This window comes from Orussus abietinus, unplaced genomic scaffold (genome assembly GCF_000612105.2).
Source record: "Orussus abietinus isolate OABI.00-Male unplaced genomic scaffold, Oabi_2.0 scaffold669, whole genome shotgun sequence".
Taxonomy (NCBI): Eukaryota; Metazoa; Arthropoda; class Insecta; order Hymenoptera; family Orussidae; genus Orussus; species Orussus abietinus.
In genome coordinates this window covers 20,067-37,467 of record NW_019394809.1, presented here as the reverse complement: position 1 = coordinate 37,467, position 17,401 = coordinate 20,067, and the positions used below count along the sequence as shown (strand labels likewise).

The following is a 17,401-nucleotide window of genomic DNA, read 5'->3' as shown; positions in this document are numbered from 1 at the left end:
CCTGCCCGTCGATCATTTCGGAATGTTCACATGATGGACTGACTCGATTCACCCATATACCCCTGTTATCGATCCGAGATTAGCATTCATATTTTCTTCCAGTTACATCTTCTCGTTTTAAAACGATTAACAATTGGTTAGGATGGATTAAGTAATGGGTTTCAACGGGTTAGGATGAGTTACCAATAAATTAGCATAGATTAGAACAGGTTACCACGAGTTGGAATGAATTACCTGTCCGTTCAGGTACAGGATGTTGGGACCTTGGGGGATCAACGGAGGACGTCATATGGAAGCGAAACTTCCTCTTCCGTTTTTCCTACGCCGCATAGTTTCCGAATTACGCCCCTCCAAAGAACCGACCAATCAGAGCACAGCATTTTTATTTCCGCTGTATCTCCGAAACCACGGGTCGTAGAAAAAAATGGTAAAGGAAGTTTCGCTCAGAGATAAGTTGGGAGATTGCTCACGGGCAGGGTCGCGCTATTGCATTTCGTGCTGCCCTCTGATTTCCTACATTAGCTTTCACCATTTTTTGCCCCCAAGTGTGGCGCAACAAATTTCTGGTAGGGGCTCGCGTACTCGCAATGTCCGTGCCATCTACCAGTCGCCGTTGGCGGCTCGCGTATTCGAGATGGTAATACCATGCAGCATCTCTCGTATCGCCGCGGAATCCGGTTGCCGATCCATCGCCCCGGTTGCGAACGACCCCTACCCGTATCAAACCGGTTCGTTCAGGTACCGGTGTCTTCGACCCGGGGGGATCGACAGTTTCTTTATTACTTTCAGATTCGATGCGTAGTTTCGGGCATGGAAGCGGTTGCGCTAATTTTATACTACCCTGTTACCACACACTAACCCTGTTTCAGAGGTATTAACGTTGGAATCCCAACTGGTTGGATCGCAGGATTTTGGTTCATTGTTGATGAGGAACGTCACTTACACTTTGTTTGTGATGTAAAGGATGGGTTTATTTGCATTAAGTGTGTAAAGACATTAACGTATACTTTATACAGTTATTTGTCCAGTTTTCAATACCTGTCTTACGCTTAAATTAATTCTGGCCTCCGAAATATATCTGCTTGCTTTAAGCCAATCTTCTGAATCGGATTCGGGAGAATATCTGTCGTTCCATTCGTCGCGGGCCCAAGGTACGTCAAAAGTTTGCAGGATTTTCGGAACGCCGTGATGTCTCAAACGAGATGCACCAAACATGATTAAGATATCCCCGCTTCTAAGTAGTAATGCATTGGCAGGATCGGCTAGAGTCAGTCCCCCGATTAAAAAGATTGCCGACTGTCCGAAACTAAGCGAGATAAGAGGTGCGTCGATATTTAATTCTGAATGGTCCGTGTGTCCTGCTAAAGTAGAATTCATTCGGTAATAATTAATTATGGCTGCTTCTGCTTTAAAATTCTCAAAGCCGACAGTACGAGCTAAGAACTGGGTTAAATCACAAATTTCAAATGGCACGTCGGTTTTAGTTTCTTCTGTGTATCGTTTTGTTTCCCAGTTATGATGATATCCTAGTGTCGACCATCTCAGTTTAGGTAAGAAATTAACTGCTCTTTCTGAATTCCTATTCGTTTTTAAATGAATTAATGTAATAACCGTATAAGAAAAGAAATGAGCTATTACACTGGCTCTATGAAAAGGCTCACCCAAAGGAAACGTCCCACCAAGTGTCGTTGTTATTCAATAATTTCTGCGCATCTAAGTTTGAAACGTATGGCTTCCGTGAGTAGTCTCTTAGACATTTAGTAATCCAATACCGCTGCCCGTTACGTGTGAAAGGATTCTGAATAATGATTAAATCTGAAAACATCCGTACTAATGGGTATTGCTAGCAGATCTGTAAATTACCCTGGAACGATTGAAAAAATATCTAAGCTTAATTGAGTTAATTAATTGTGGTCACCTGCGATGTCGAAGAATCTATACAATTTCCAATGTTTTATAGGTTTCAAACCTAAAATTTCGTCTTGAGGTCCTGTGACATGGCACGTTGACGCTCGCTTAACCTATAAATATGTCAACCTCTTCGACTGAAAGGAAGGATTACATTTTTTTAGTTTCTACCTACCTACCTACCCAGCTACGTACCTTGGTTGCGTCTACATACCGTACATCTATAACGTGTTTCAAATCAGGTGGAGGATTCCTACTTTTGTAATATTTGAAACTATCCTTAAACATTTTCTTTTCAAAGGTCGGTCCACGACTCGACTTATGGAACTGAACCTATGTCTCCACCGTCGGTATTTATTCGATTGGTACGTTTCCACCGGCACCCTAAATGCCGGATTTATAAACATTGAATTAACAAGTGTGACATTTAAGCCCTATTCCACGACTCGAGTTGACCAAAGTTTACCTGATGTACATTTGGTTCAACCTGCTGTAAACCAGATAAATTTCGATTAACTTGGGTCGTGGAACCGGGCCCGATCGATTTGCGGTAGGTTTCAATCGGGTATCGAGAGCTTCGTACGCGTAGCATGTGATTGGTATAAACTAAACCCGAATGTTCCCGGATGGAGTCGAACGTAGTCGAATCGATGCGAGTAACCGGGTGGGAAGTATATTGCGTCGTCATTGCCTATCATTGCCGTTGAATGACGAGTGATCACGCGGAAACGGCGACGGACGGGACAGCGGGAAGAGTGCGAGGTTATAAATGCTCGGGAGCTCGTCAAATGCGCGTTAGTTCGATCGCCCGACTCGTTCGATACGATCCAGAGAAACGACGCGGAACGCGGTGATTCTCGGTGCCGCGACTTGCCGGCTTCGTCGATGCGACCGGTTTCGTCAGCATCGGTGCAAATGCCACCGATCTCGGTACGATTCGATATCAAGATCGACGGCGCGATGAGATAATCGCAGGACTACTCTTCGTATCCGAACACGAGCCTCGGCGACCCAGCCTTCTTCGGCCGTCCGTACTCAGTCCTCAGTGTAGGCTAGTCGGTCGCCGATCGAGTCGGTCACACTGCCTCGCCTTATCGCGTCGCCCTGGACGTTGGACACTCCCTCCGACTGCCCAAAGATCCTTTGTTTCCTCGTTAAATAAACTATGGAAGTACTGGAACGGTCTCAAAATTGAGGAGGACCTGTACCAGCTCGTTGCGCCTTCGTTCCACCTGACTATCCAGTGACAGGGTCGCGCTTCTGACCGCAACGTCAGGGAAATCATCATGACCTCTGCGTGCTCTGGAAACTGCACGGAGACTGGATTTCTTCCGGAGACAATCGTCAGGGAAACGTGGGTCCTGTGGAACCTGGTCGTTGATCGTGTTGGAGTCGCGGAGTACCAGCCATGGATCTTCTCCCTCCTTGGTAGCGTCATGGTAGGCCTCTCGGGGGTCTTTCCTATGTTTGTTGTTTCTCTCGACGACAGCCAGGATCTTAAACATGGAGGTAAAATTGTGCCCCGTTAAATGCTTATTCCGACTAGTCTCTCTCTATGCCCCTGTTTCTTGTTCCAGCCAATGCTGGTACGCTGAAGATGCTTTTGAGCTTTGCGGTTGGTAGCCTCTTAGCCGATGTCTTTCTACATTTACTACCCGAAGCCTGGGCTAACAAGACATTGAACAAAGGTAGGAATCCGCACTATCGTGGCATCGTTGGCCTCGCGCTCGTTCGATTCGGCGTCCGGTTGTTGCTGCGATTAAAAACTAACCTGAAACATGAATGATTACGATGCACGAGTTAAGTATTAAATGTGAGGTGGACATGCTTTTCGATCGGAACAAATGAATTACAGTGGATCGAAATGGACATCGTTCGACGACGTGTGGACTGTGGGTTCTGACTGGCTTCCTGCTCTTTGTCATCGCTGAGAAAATCTTTACCGGAGAGCTCCAGAGAAACGAAGATACAAAAGAGGAGGAAGACTCGGAGAAGAAAGCTTCTGACGAAGTGGACAACAACAACTGCCTAACCGCTATCGAAAACGATCTTAAAAGTCCGTTGATGAAACTCCTGGCCGAAACGCGATCAGTTAGCGACATAAACGGATCCAAGAAAACAAAACAGTGGGGTCCTATCGGCGGTTACTCGCCCTACATCTCCCGAGTCCGTTTTCTAGGATGTGACATCGGCCTCAGGACTAATCGAATTCCAAAGAATCCGAAAGAGATACTCGACCGTCTAGATCCTAACCAAACGAAGAAAGAAAAGAAAAAGCCTAAGCATGTATCCGGGTATCTCAACTTAATGGCAAATTGCATCGATAATTTTACCCATGGCCTAGCCGTAGGAGGATCGTTCCTCGTCTCTTTCAGACTCGGGGCGTTCACGACGCTAGCCATCTTGGTTCACGAAATCCCACACGAGATCGGAGATTTTGCGATTCTCTTGAAGAGCGGGTTCACGAGATGGGACGCCGCCAGGGCGCAGCTTTTGACCGCAACCGGTGGGATACTGGGGGCGCTCATCGCCATCTCGTGCTCCGGAGGCGGTGGCGTCGGTGAGTCGACTATACTTTCCCGCCCCTGCCTCGGCCCTGCGTAACCGTGACGCGTGTCAACCTTCATTTTACAGAGTCGAAAACCAGTTGGATACTTCCATTCACGGCAGGTGGATTTCTGCACATCGGTATGGTTACGGTATTACCGGAATTGCTCCAGGAATCGAATCCCAGGGAATCCTTGAAACAATTTGCGGCACTCCTTGGAGGCATCGTCTCAATGGCCGTTCTGACCTGCATCTGCGACTAAAAGCTAACGCTTTTTCCACGTGGATCGATCTTCCGGTGAATCTATGGAATCTATGCCGCCCGCGATCGGCATGTTACTCGCTAGCTCGGAAAAAAAGAGATGACCTTTTCAACTTCCTTCGCTCTCCCCGAGATGAATCATTTCTTGGCTCGATTTCTTTTACAAAACAAAGGACAAGACGCAACGAAAGCGCAGCGAGCGTTCAAAGTAGACTTCCTTCGTCCTAAGCTTCACAGAAATGAATATTTTTATCCATGTACATAGAGTTAAGCGCGTGCTAAGGACAAGGTAAGTCGTGCAACTACTCTTGGAAAGGGCGACGCATACCTGCTTACGAAGCGAATTGCGCGATAGAACACATTTCATTTTTCCTGTTGCCGCGAATTACACGCGACGAGAAGACTGCTTTTGCCCTGGCGAAGTTCGTGACCACCCTTGCATCTACCTTCTACGTACGTCGTCACGATGGGACCACGAGCTCGGGCTCGCACCACTTAACATCCATTAGCGGAAGAACCTAAGTGGCTTTGTTTATTTCGCGCGTGAATAGTCGAGCCGACCCTGTCTATGGCGTACAGGCATGTTTTTTGAAAAACCGAAAAACGATCGATTCGTTAACGTAACCGTGGTACAAATTCATTACATTTGGCGAAGTGATTACGAGTTTCCATTGTTCTACCTTCACCGACGAGTCGTTGTAGGAAACGTGTCCACGTCACGCGGTCCGTTCAAAATTTAACGGTTTATCACGATCTATTCTTGTACTTAAGAAATTCTCTTTGCGAGCTCCCTTTCGTATTTACCGAACTCAAAGTATCGAAAAGGGTGTGTACCGTACGTTTGTATAATACAAAGTTGGTTTTTGTACGAGTAAGTGCCGTTGAACCGCACGGGCACGCGCTAATTTTCTGCGATGATTCGTTACCGAAGCTGCATCTCGAAAATCTTCCGAGAGATTGCTGTATATATCTCGATCATGGCATTCGACCTCGCGCATTTTTTCCTGCCGCATTCTGTCGACGTCGACGCAACGTACGTCGCAATTCTCGAGTAACCGAGCCGCGATTCGATTGCGTTAGCCGAGCTAACGAGCGATCCCGAAAAATGTCAAGTTGCCGAGAAGGGAGTTCCTCGCACGCGGAATCGGGACGTTCCAGTTCGCCTCCGCGTTAGAGACGCTCGTCTCCGGTCTACGGCGAGTCCGGAAAAGAATCCGGGTTGGATCTTGGACCCGAGGTCGACGCGTAGTGAGCGCGCGTGCCGAGCGTAGTTGGCCGATAATCGGAGTGGATGAGCGTCGACTTGCGGGGTGTCCGTGGTATTCGACGCAGCTGAGCTAATTGCGCGTCGCCTTTTGCCCCCTTTTCACTCCGTCCACCGACGGGACACCATGGATCGTTGCAACTTGTCCGAAAAGGATGTGGAATTTGCAAAGACGTATTTGAACGAGGATCCCGATGACGGCAGCATGAAAAAAATTAATCAAGTGAAAACCTGGTTGGCAAACGATTCTCACGTACGATCGAATCAAGGTAGTAATCGCGAACGACTCGTTTCCGAGACGTGAGCTTACCGATTCCGTTTGGTTTAAGTGGACGATAGATTAGTACGTTTATGGGCGGAACGTACCGTATGCGCGAGTACGGTTTCTCTTTGCCCCACCGAGGTCGGTAATTTCGGAATCTGCAGAGCCCTCCCAGAATGCACACAGATCGAGCAAATGTGAGGTTATGCGCGCGCGCGCGCGGACTCCTCGATGAACCGCCGCCATATCGCGGATCCAGGAAGACCATGAAAGACGACGCCTTCTCCGTGGACCACAAATCGAAAACGAAGCCGCGCTCCAGCTTATCGCATGAATCGACCGCAATTCGACGTACGAACTAACCTTACTTTTTCCGTACCGACCGCGATGTAAAGCCAACCCCGAATTCCCAAGCGGAACGGCCGGCATCGCTTGGGTCAGCCGCGTCGAAGATGACGCCGAATGCAGCTGATCGTCTCAACGATTCCCGCCTACTACCCGCGACTAACGTTAACTCGATAAGGCACTGACAGAAATATTTGCATTTCAGACGACTTCTTTATTCTACGCTTTTTGAGGTGCTGCAAATTTGACGTGGAAAAGGCAAAGAAGAAATTAGAAAATTACCAACAACTACGATCCGGAACACCGGAGTGGTTTTCGAACAGAGATCCGTCTCTGCCTGCATTGCGGGAAATATTTCGCTTGGGGTACGATACATTTGGCAATCATTCCGTAACTTTGTAAAAGTAGAACCGAACGGTACCAAAGTCGCGGAATCGTGCCTACTCGACTACCAGGATCGTCATCGCTTTCTAACGATTTTCCAGGGTGTTTCTCCCATTAAGGAAGCTAGATAACGGCGGCAGAGTTGTCATTATAATTCGAGGAACCGTACACGACCCTCGCCAGCACCAGATGGCCGATGTGCTCAAGGTGACGTATGGAAACGGTTAAAAATTGATTCGAATAGTGGGCCGTGGGACTCGATCGCGCAGCCGACGCGTGCAGAGATACCGCCGTCTTGATCGGGGAAAAGGAATGCCTCCCGCGTCGAATTTATTCTATCGGCTTCCACTGACGCTCGCGATCGGGTCCACTCGGTTCGACGAAACGAATACTGCCTTGGCTTACCTGGGACTCGTTTACTCCAGGTTTGTCTGATGATCCTTGACGTGGCCGCAAGAGAGAACGTACCCCTTTCTCTGTACGGTACCAGCGTCATCCTCGATATGCAGAACGCGACATTGGGCCACGCTCTGCAGTTAACGCCTGGCGTGATAAAACGATTGGTTCATTCTTGGCAAGGCTGTTACCCTATAAGGATTCACTCGATGGATTTCATAAACGGCCCAGCTTACCTTAACGTCGTACTGAACATCTTCAAGTCGTTCATGAACAAAAAGTTACGGTCCAGGGTGTGTATTCGCAAGAGCTTCGACGACGTTCTGCGCGATAAAATACCGATCGAATGTTTACCGCTCGAGTACGGTGGAACGGACGGCTCGATCGACGACTTGAAAGGTACGTAATTAGAATCGAGTTTACCGCATACGAGAGTCTCGAGTATCTCGATCTCGTTGCAGACTACTGGATGGCGAGGGTCGAAGAGAACCGCGAGTGGTTCGAGCAAGACGAGAAGTCGATGGTCGAAGAGAAGCGTCGCGAGGACGAGCGGTGTTAAGTAATCGCGTTTAGAAGTTGACGCTAGCTCGACCCGGTCGACGATCCGAAGCGAGTCGCGCTCGGTGGTTACCGGCGGCCCCCCGCGACGCCTACAACGGGAGTCCGTGGTCCACCTACCTATGCCTTGGAACGCTTCAACGACGATCCTTGAAGATACTGACGTCTTTCTTTCTGCCTCTTCCCCTTCCGCTCCCTCTTCCCTCCGAGGGACGACTCGAAGCGTAATCGTCCTTTAAAAGGGGGATGAGCCACCACGCGTGTCATGCGGATCACCGCCGGCCGGCTTTGTCCCGCTTGGTCTCCTCCGAGAAGCGAAAGAGGAGCCGTTTACCGCGGACGGAAAATCGATTTCGCACTTGTCCAGAGCGCGTAACGGGGCCCGACTGGAGGAGTTTCCAAAGACGCCTCGGGTGCCGGAGTCGCGCCGAATGAATGGAGCCCCGGTCAATGGGGTCCACGGCGTCGCGGCCAGATGGCCCGCGCCCTTTGCGAGCGTCTTCGCCTCGGGCCGCCACCTTATAAATAATCGTCGCATTGTGCCCCGCGGTCCACGGTTGCGGGCACGCCTTTCAACGCGGCCTCTTCGATTCCATTATGGGCCACCCCACTCGACGTTCCCTGATTTATGCCCGTCATAACCGGATTGATTTACCGCGCCCTCGAGAAGACGAGCGCCGACCGAGCGGTCCCGCGAATCGACGACGCTCGCGGGTCAGGATCGGCTGTCCACGCCCCTGTCGCCTATCTCGCTCCTATCGCCGAGGGGCGCGCTCCCCCGGCCCTCGCGAGCCCCATAATAGGACCCACCCTCCGGAACCACTCGACTGCGACCGCACGGGTACCGCCCCTGGGATGGCGGCCTAAATTTTATTATGTTCTTACGCTCGAGCGATTACGGCTAACCAACGCGCCGACGTCTGTCATTTATAACACGGCCAGGACGGGGTTCTTCCCGAAGCGGCGAAACGGTTTCCAAAGGAACGCGGCCGTACGTTCTCGCGCTCGAGCACGGAGAGGAAGAGAAAGCCGCCTCCGCGCGGGGCGGCGCTCGGTCCCGCTCGGTCCCGCTCGGTCCGAGGCGCGGGCCCGTTGAATCGACTCGGTCCTCCGCTCGACCGCTCCGGCACAAAGGCAGATCGAGCGACGAAACCGAGATGTCGGGAGATCGCCTCCCGAAACCCGCCTCGACGCCTCTCCGAGCGCGCTCGAGCCCCGGCCCAGGGGGTGCGGTCCCCTTCGCGGTACCCTTCGTCCTAGTCCCTCCACCCGTTTGCGGTCGCGGCCCGACGCCGATTAGACCGGCGCCAGTATCGTTTCGAGTCTTTCGGCAAGCGGTTCTCCCCCTGACCGCGAAGAGCGACTAGGACCCGCGAAGGCATGCGCGCCGGCACGAGCGAGCCGATCTTCTTCCGACCCTGGCACGAGGACGTCCGACCGGGGCCCTCCGCGGAGGGCGCGCGACTCGGCATCGACATCAGCAACGCGTCCAAGCCCGAGCCCGTCGACCGGTGGCCCAGGATCTGCGAGGGCGGCCCGCCCCCGGTCGCGGTTCCGCCGCTGCCGGCGTTCTCGCCCCTGTCGATTCCCTACGGGTCACCCCCCGCGAGCTGCTTTGCCTTCGCCGACGACGCCCGCCTCCTCCTGGAGGACGCCGTTGCGTATGTCCGCCGCAGGGACGCCGTCGAGAGACGCGCCAAAAAGCTGCGTCCGAAGAAGTTCCGATGCGAGCATTGCCACGTCTCCTTCAGCAACAACGGCCAGTTGAAGGGTCACACTCGCATTCATACAGGTGAGTGCCGCGGTCCATCCGCGGTCCATCCGCCGACGTCACCCAGCCGTAATCGCGGACGGCGTCTCCTTCTTCCAGGTGAGAGGCCGTTCCGTTGCGAGGTCGAGGGCTGCGGCAAGTCCTTCACCAGGAACGAAGAACTGACGCGGCATCGACGCATCCACACGGGCATGAGGCCGCACTCGTGCAACCTGTGCGGTAAACGCTTTGGCCGCAAGGACCATTTGAAGAAGCACTCGCGGACGCACGAGAACCGCGGAGCTCTCCGCGTGCCCAGCTGGCCTCCCGGGGGGTGCTGGCTCGCCGACCCGTTCACCGACCCGTTTGCCGCGACGCTCGCCGCGACGCTCGTCCCGTCGCTCGTCCCGTCGCTCGTCCCGTCGCTCGTCCCGTCGCTCGTCCTTTGATCGCCGCAACTTTGTCGAACCGAAGGAGCGTCGACCCAAATCGATTTGACTGACTGTAAGTTTTATTGGTTCTGTAATGTGTAAAGTATTCCTATAAAATGTACAATAAGCTTCTATGTTACAAAGACCGACGCACGTGGCGTCAAAATGGTGGCGAAAAGGGCTATCGAGTTCTGCTTTTTATTTCTACAGTTTCAAAGTTACCTCGCGCTCGCTTCACGGATTTGACATCTTACCGATCTTCCGATTAAACGTTTCATCCACCGTTACCAACGGTTTTATTTCTCGATGGATTCTCTCTCGTTTCTACGATTTCATTGCACTCTCCTTATCATTTCCGGTCGCCGTTGTCTTTGTTTCGTTGTTTTTCGAAATTGAAACGGACGCTCTCTTTAGGAGGTACGTTACGAAAGTAGCTAAATCACCAGTGCGGTGTAGCAACGTTGCAACGACCCCGGCTCGATCACCATTTGCGAAAAATCGAGTGCAAGGAGTACGTCGGCGTGGATCGCATCGCAAGGAACAGTAATTAATGATACAATACTCGCACCACTGAAATACCGTTAGTTCTCTTCAACGGTGTGAAGAGGATTAAAATATTCTAGAAAGGTACTGTACAAATAACAATCGATATCCGAAGCTCATCCTTAACCGCGTTTAAATTTAAGAACCACCATACTTATCGTTAAAAACACGATAATCCAGAGAATAGTGGAGATGAAACCGTTATATACATCGGGTTCGTAGATTGACCACCCTCGAGTTAGCATTGAACGAAGAGAGGTTGTTGCCATCGTTAAGGGCAATCCCTGCGAGACGTACCGCAAAATCGTCGGCATTCCTTCGACCGGCCAAATGACACCTGAAATGCCAACATCGTTGTCTTCATTTTTGGACACTCGAGGCCAGGCAAATTCGTCGGCATCGGCACGGGGCCGACCCCGGGGCGCGGACTCGCGTCACGTACGTAGTTTTAACCATTGCCACTTACCGCTAAGTAGAAGGGTCGGGTAGAAGCTGCCGAGTGCCAATTGTATAGCGTTTCTCTCGAGTTCGCAAATCGCCGAAATGACGAAACCTGTAACAAGTACGTGCCTATGGGAGCTAATCAAATCACGACCACGTGCGGCATAAGGACGCGCGATAACGGCCGGCGGGAAAGGTTACGATAGATACACGCAATGCACAGAGTAGAGCGCCCTTGACTGACGCGTAATCGAGATAAGATACGTTGGAAAACGGGGTGGGGACGCACGGGGGTGAAGATGAAGATGAAGATGACGATGACGATGACGATGACGATGAAGCGCACTGGAGGAAACTCCAGGAGAAAAGTTTACACGCGAGTGTCGCATAGTGCCACGATGATGGAACGTACCGAAACACATGCCACAAAGACCCTGCAAAATGGTGAGCAGTATCACCCAACCGATGTCGCCCTTGCACTCGACGCCGAAGACCAGAATCATGAAGATGAGGACGAGTGCCGTTTGACCGCACATGACGACAAACTGCGTGACCACGTGGGAGAAGAGGATCTCGCCCGGTGAAACTCCGGCTACCCAGCTTCTGTCCAGTAAACCTTCCATCCTCTCGATTATCAGGGCCGACGACGTCAGTGCCACCGCCAGGAAGAAGACGATGCTGCAATTACCGAGAGCACGTAATCGGTAAGGCAATGTCCACGTGTCCACGGGCCGCTCAAAGTCGACTCACGTCAATATCACTCCTGGAGCCACAAAGTCGGTAAAGCTTGGGTCGTTCGTTCCATAAATTGGGTCCTTAAATTGAATCGGAACATCGGCCAATTTCGTGTTCTGGTCGCACGTTGAAAGCAAGTCCTTTGCGAAGTCTCTGTAGGAATACTGCAGGTTTCGAGCGAGCATCAGGCCGATTTGTTGATCTGCAAGCAGACGAATTAAAGAGGTCGGCCTCATGCGTAGAATGTAACGGACGACCGCATCTTCGCGATCAAACCGACGTAAAAGTGAAAGGTGCCGTGGACTTACTGGACATATCGAGCCACACCCTGATCTCGCTCTGATCCAGTGTTTCATCGTCAGCCTCTTTTCCTAAAACCATCCTCGCGACCAAGGCGTCGGTAAAATTTTCCGTAAAGTACAAAGTGCCCCAAGCCTTGCCCCTGCGGACAGCTTCCTTGGCTGATTCTGGATCGGGGTAGTATTCCTACGATTAAAAGCCAAGGTTGCGCTCGTTGGACTGCCTTCACGCAATCGCGTATATTCCGTAACGTGTACCACCGGGCACACGCGTAATACAGTCGAGATACAATAAAAGTATTTAGATACTCCGACTGTGCGAAGGGAAGTGATCGAAAGGAAGGAACGTAGGACTCTTTACGGTTCTTTGAGCACGAGAAGGGGCTTCGTTTTCAAAACACTCGTTTCAACTTCCAAGGTGCCGAGGCCGGACAGGTGGTCGCCGGTGGCGTCCCGAAAGGTCGAGTCAACCACTCACCTTGTCCATTGTGTCGTTGTCCAGAAATTTTAGATAGCGGCAGCTAAGGTAGGTAAAACTGCAGTCTTCCGCAATTGGACAGGACATGTTTTCGTATACCATCTCGTGATTTACTATAGCCAACTTCAAACCAGTAGGATCCCTTCCGATGGCCAAGCAGAACAGAATCACTTGCATCACTGGCAAAGCGAAAATAAACAGCATCACCCTGAAACCGTGCGAAAACCCATCGATAAACTGCCTGCGTCCGTAATGTGCGTAACGACGCGTAAACCGAACAACAATTTTCTACTTACCCGACGTTTCTCCACATTCGAAGGAAGTTCTTCTGTAAGAGCGCCTTTATCTTCCCCGAACTTGTAATTTTATAGCAATCGGAACAGTCTCCGCAATCCGCACACTCGACGGACGAATCATTCATGATGCCCGGAAGCGGCTTACCGTTCAACTGTCCCGAAGCAAAGACAAAAGGTTCCATTAAAGGGCGATCGAAAGGGACTACGATTTCGAGTATTCCACGGTCCTCATCCAGCGGCAAAGGAGCAGGGTGCGCCTTTCGTTAGGATGGCTCGGGACTGAGGATTCGTAAAGGACGATGGCCGTAGAATCGTCACGGTAAAAGGGACCTTTCGTAGATCTAGGTAACCGTGTAAGGAAAATTGAGAAAAACGTTTACGTCGTAGTGGCTGCCAACTCCGTTGGTCGTATCGTAGATAAGGACTTCCTTGCTCTGATGAAAGTTAAGACCGACGACTCCGGACTCCTCGGTCACGTACACGGGACCGCCCTTCTTGTTCCAGTTTAACGATGCCTGTTGACAAAAGACGTACACGTGGTGGTCATCGTTAACGCATCTTCGCGCGCACTTCCAACGGACGGAAGGGCGATAGTTTCTTTCCTCGGAAGAACGAACGTATGGCGCCGTCGACGACCGGTTTCCACAATGGTGGCCTCGGTGGCAACGATTTCTTACCAGATTAATGTTATTCGAAATGTTCAGTTCCGTGGCGGGCTGGACGTATTGGCCTTGCTTTCTAGACAATTTAAGGAACACTTCTTCGAGCGATGTACAACCGTACATCGTCAGAAGCATTCGAGGCGACTCCTCGGCTAGCAGTCTTCCGCTCCTCATCAAACCGATCTGGAAGAGGACGTCGGAAAGTTCAGTCGACCCGGAATGCCGGATTCGTAGCTTCGGTTACAACGAGAAATCGCCCCCGCGAACGACGGCGATCAGGTACCACGGTAGACGGATAGCTAAAGAAGAATAGGACGCGTTACCGTGTGGGCTTGCCGGGCTTCCTCGATGTAATGAGTCGTGATGATGACCGTCTTGTTTCCATCCTTGGTAATTTGAACCAGGTGGTTCCAGATGCTAAAACCATACGAGCGAGTCACGCCGTTGTCGCGAACGAGGGAACGTCGCGGATTCCCCCGGACGCTGCCACCGCGAAACGCCCTTCCGAAGGGAACGAACGAACCGGGAGTGCGACCTCTTGGTTCGTTCGCGACGACTCGACCGGGGAAGGCGCGAGTCCTCGGGGACCGTTTCCATTCGCGCGAGACACCGACTGGACCGACGCGACGGGTCCACCTTTTCGCTCTTTTTTTCCTTCGGCGCTTCGTTAAGCGCGATTCCTTGACTCCTGATCTCAGCGATCATTCGACTAAAAAGTGGCAACGCGGGTGTCCAACCGGTACTCGATCTCGCGACCGTTACGCAACGCCATATTTGCCGCGAATGCGTACGCCGATTTTTTCGTCGGCGTCTAAGACGCACATCGCTCGGCGGGTTTCCGTCGACTCGTCTCTGGCGCGTCTCTGGCGCGTCTCTGGCGCGTCTCTGGCGCGTCTCTGGCGCGTCTCTAGCGCGACGAAGGGGGGAGGGGAAGAGGAACTCACCTCTGCCTCAGCAGGGGATCGACGCCAACGGTGGGCTCGTCGAGGATCAGGAGCTCCGGGTCGTGCATCAGAGCCACGGCGAAGGAGACGCGCCGCTGCTGGCCGCCGCTGCAAACGAACCAAGGAACGAGTGACCCTCTCGTCGGCGCCCCCCGACCCCCGCGCGACTCTCCTCACCTCAGATTCTTCACCTGTCTGTTCTGCGACGGCAGGTCCAGAAACTGGAGCAGGAACCGCAGCCTCTCGACGATCTCCGGAGTGTCCATCCCGAAGATCCAGCCAAAGTAGAGCATGGTCTCCCGGATGGTGAACTCCCCGTAGAGGGCGATCTCCTGGGGCATGTAGCCGACGCGCTTGCCCGGCACGCCGGAGCCCTTGGTGCCGGGCTTGCCGCCCAGGACCCAGATCTCGCCCGAGTTGAGTCGCTTGCGGCCGACGATGCACGAGAGGAGCGTCGTCTTGCCACAGCCGCTGGCCCCCAGGAGGCCGTATCTGCCAAGGGAGGCGTCGAGTTAGCGAGTCGCGCGCCCCCGCGCCCCTCCGCGCCCCTCCGCGCCCCTCCGCGCCGCCCCGGTACTCACATGGACCCCTTGGCCACCGTCATGCTCAGATTCTGAATGACGTTGTTGGGGTTCTTGCTGCTGCCGTACGTCTTGAAGGCGTGCCTCACGCTCACGGCCTGCTGCCGGTTCCACGCCGGGTTGTTGAGCCCAGGGGTCACGAGCGCGCTGCTGGGCGGCACGATGCCCCCGTCCAGGGTGTGCTCCGCGTCCGACACCATCCTCGCCGACTCCCTGCGGACCGGAAGACTTCGGTTCGGTTTGGTTTCGACCGGGAGACCGACCCCGAGACGCGATTACGCGGCACGTAACAGCTCTCCCCTCTTTCTCTTTCGACCGCTAGAAAGTAAAAGAGCGATATTTCCTCCGGGCCGCCCCACGTCGAGAGCAAGAGTCGAGGGGCCCGGCGAGGAGCCATGTCGGTCACGCGGCCAACTCGCCGCGAGGAAAACGGTCGTTTCGTCTTCCGAGCCACCCGCGGCCGGACCGGCCGAGCGCCGATTGGTATTCGGTGGCTGGCTCAATTTCGCAACCGAGGCCAGAGCCGGTGACATCACGCCGGAGACCTCCTCGATGCCTCCCCGAAGGAGGCCCCTCGGCGTCCTTGAGCCGGCCGCGGACTTTAATCCCTTCCCGTCCGATTTCTTTTCTCATCCGGCGCCGCGCTGCGAAAACGCTGACGGGACGCAATCCAGCCGCGTTCGGTCGCGTTCGGTCGCGTTCGGCCCCGCCACCCTGCACCGCGCCGCGCCGTGCCGCGCCGCGCCCGGAGCGCGGACGGAGCGCGGACGGAGCGCGGACGGAGTCTGGGCCCGACCGCTTTCTTCTTTCTAGTCCGGCGTTCCCGACTGCCGCCGAGACTGGCTCCCGGCGGCGGAAAAAACCACGACCGACGAGGCGAAACGGCGGAGTCCTCGCGCGCTCGCGGACGGAAGGGGGTCTCGTTTTCCCGGAAAACGAGGCAAACGTAAACAGGAGCGACGGACGGTACCCCTCGTCGTCGGCCTAACGGTGCGCGATCCCGAGAAGCCGTTTGCGCAATGGTCCCGAGCGAGGTCGTTAAATGCCCGGTAATTACTCCCGGTGCGAAAACGACCCTTCTCCCTTCGGTCGCGCCGCGGTCTCGGACTTTACCGACACCCGTTGGTTGGGTCCAAGTCGGTCCAGTATCGGGCTACGTCCGGCACGAATTCGCAGAATGCCCGCTTCCGCGGCAGCGCGCGACACGAGCCGACGGGGAACGGCGATCGCGAGCGACGCGCGCGTGATTTCAACGCCGCCGAGGAACGCACGACGGCGCGAGTATCCTTTACGACCTGCCTCGGTCCAAAGTCCACTGGCGGCGGCTACGGTTGGATCGGTCCTGGAAAGTTGCGTAAAGACGAATTCTTCCGATCGCCCCCCAACCCTTCGCGCGTCCCGGACTGGGCGCGGACGCGACCGCTTTCCTTTTCAACGTCGCGCCTACTTTCGACGGTGACGCCCGAAATCTATTACGTAGGACACGGGTGCGTAACGAGCGTTACAAGGTGCTCGCCTTCGGGAAGGAGGCACACTCGATGCGAGGAGCGTGCGCGTCTCTCTTGAGCAAGAGCGGCATCGGGGCTGTTCGGTGGGAGGAAGGGGCAGAGGGGCAGAGGGGGAGAGGGAGAGGGAGAGAGAGCGTCGCGCAACGTCATCGGCGACCGGATCGGGGTGCCGCTTTCCTTCGAGCCGCTCGCGCCGCTTACCGACCGACGATTTCGCTTTCCTCCTGGCCCGAGCCTCGGTCGTCTTGATCCTTTCCAGTCGCTCGCTCGGCCGCTCGCTCGTTCCCGCCGGAGTCACCGACGGTCGTCCGCGCGCTTCCACGGGGTAGCACCGATCCGGCTCGAGGGACGCCAACGTCACGAGTCGCTCATGGTCGTGTCGGAATCAAAGGTCGAGTGGTAGAGCCGGAAGACAGCGCGGTTTCCCTCGGTCGGAGTCGCGTGCGACTCCACTCGCCACGCCGTCGATCGCCACTGGTCGTCGCCGCCGCCGCCGCCGCCGCCGACACTCGACTACCTCGACCTCTATCCCTTCTCCGCGCCACGACGGCCACGAAACCGCCTCCCACTTGGCCGATTCCTTCTTCCTTTTTCTTCTTCTTGGGACCGGTCCGCGCTCGGCCCGTTCCTTCGTCCTTGCCGCGCACGCGACCCGCGACCGCTCCGGCGGTCCTTGGGCCTGCGGAGACGTCCGGGCGATGACGGCTCGGCTGGCCGTTGTTCCCGGCCCCGCGCCACGCGAGCGCCAACTTCAACCACGTGGAATCGCCGTCGTTTCTAGCGAATACCGCGCGAGCGGGAAATTTA

The 17,401-nt window shown here is 54.1% G+C and overlaps 5 protein-coding genes across 11 annotated transcripts; 3 read left to right on the top strand and 2 right to left on the bottom strand.

Moving 5' to 3' along the window:
* Window positions 1-945: 945 nt before the first annotated feature.
* Window positions 946-2,453, bottom strand: LOC105703674 (nucleic acid dioxygenase ALKBH1). Of its 4 annotated transcripts, none has more exons than XM_012432224.1 (5): window positions 2,092-2,453; window positions 1,919-2,021; window positions 1,662-1,815; window positions 1,434-1,579; window positions 946-1,361 (listed from the first exon to the last, which is right to left on the bottom strand). In XM_012432224.1, exons 1-5 carry the CDS (start codon window positions 2,194-2,196, stop codon window positions 1,009-1,011), a joined length of 861 nt encoding a protein of 286 aa, XP_012287647.1. In that variant the 5' UTR covers window positions 2,197-2,453; the 3' UTR covers window positions 946-1,008. The 4 variants fall into 4 exon arrangements, with proteins under 4 accessions (XP_012287647.1, XP_023289071.1, XP_012287644.1 ...); XM_023433303.1 differs by having other exon boundaries at window positions 946-1,358; XM_012432221.1 differs by having other exon boundaries at window positions 946-1,579.
* A 271-nt stretch (window positions 2,454-2,724) lies between these two features.
* LOC105703673 (zinc transporter ZIP13) lies at window positions 2,725-5,585 on the top strand. Its single transcript, XM_012432220.2, has 4 exons — window positions 2,725-3,417; window positions 3,486-3,596; window positions 3,764-4,468; window positions 4,543-5,585. Exons 1-4 carry the CDS (start codon window positions 3,195-3,197, stop codon window positions 4,716-4,718), a joined length of 1,215 nt encoding a protein of 404 aa, XP_012287643.1. The 5' UTR covers window positions 2,725-3,194; the 3' UTR covers window positions 4,719-5,585.
* A 110-nt stretch (window positions 5,586-5,695) lies between these two features.
* On the top strand, window positions 5,696-8,085 carry LOC105703675 (retinol-binding protein pinta). 2 transcript variants are annotated; one of them, XM_012432226.1, is made up of 5 exons: window positions 5,696-6,250; window positions 6,794-6,953; window positions 7,074-7,179; window positions 7,398-7,767; window positions 7,830-8,085. In XM_012432226.1, exons 1-5 carry the CDS (start codon window positions 6,109-6,111, stop codon window positions 7,925-7,927), a joined length of 876 nt encoding a protein of 291 aa, XP_012287649.1. In that variant the 5' UTR covers window positions 5,696-6,108; the 3' UTR covers window positions 7,928-8,085. The 2 variants fall into 2 exon arrangements, with proteins under 2 accessions (XP_012287649.1, XP_012287648.1); XM_012432225.2 differs by lacking the exon at window positions 5,696-6,250 and adding an exon at window positions 6,280-6,594.
* Window positions 8,086-8,214: 129 nt separating this feature from the next.
* LOC105703676 (Krueppel-like factor 16) lies at window positions 8,215-10,394 on the top strand. Its single transcript, XM_012432227.1, has 2 exons — window positions 8,215-9,718; window positions 9,797-10,394. The coding sequence occupies exons 1-2, from the start codon at window positions 9,307-9,309 to the stop codon at window positions 10,123-10,125; spliced, it is 741 nt and encodes a 246-aa protein (XP_012287650.1). The 5' UTR covers window positions 8,215-9,306; the 3' UTR covers window positions 10,126-10,394.
* LOC105703672 (ABC transporter G family member 20) lies at window positions 10,170-17,254 on the bottom strand. 3 transcript variants are annotated; one of them, XM_012432219.2, is made up of 14 exons: window positions 16,796-17,249; window positions 15,087-15,299; window positions 14,683-14,997; window positions 14,506-14,613; window positions 13,885-13,978; window positions 13,577-13,744; window positions 13,280-13,414; window positions 12,900-13,051; window positions 12,604-12,811; window positions 12,135-12,312; window positions 11,842-12,028; window positions 11,504-11,769; window positions 11,117-11,203; window positions 10,170-10,987 (listed from the first exon to the last, which is right to left on the bottom strand). In XM_012432219.2, exons 2-14 carry the CDS (start codon window positions 15,284-15,286, stop codon window positions 10,773-10,775), a joined length of 2,313 nt encoding a protein of 770 aa, XP_012287642.1. In that variant the 5' UTR covers window positions 15,287-15,299; window positions 16,796-17,249; the 3' UTR covers window positions 10,170-10,772. The 3 variants fall into 3 exon arrangements, with proteins under 3 accessions (XP_012287642.1, XP_012287640.1, XP_012287641.1); XM_012432217.2 differs by having other exon boundaries at window positions 10,773-10,987; window positions 16,800-17,254; XM_012432218.2 differs by lacking the exon at window positions 16,796-17,249 and adding an exon at window positions 16,386-16,602 and having other exon boundaries at window positions 10,773-10,987.
* Between the last annotated feature and the right edge of the window lie 147 nt (window positions 17,255-17,401).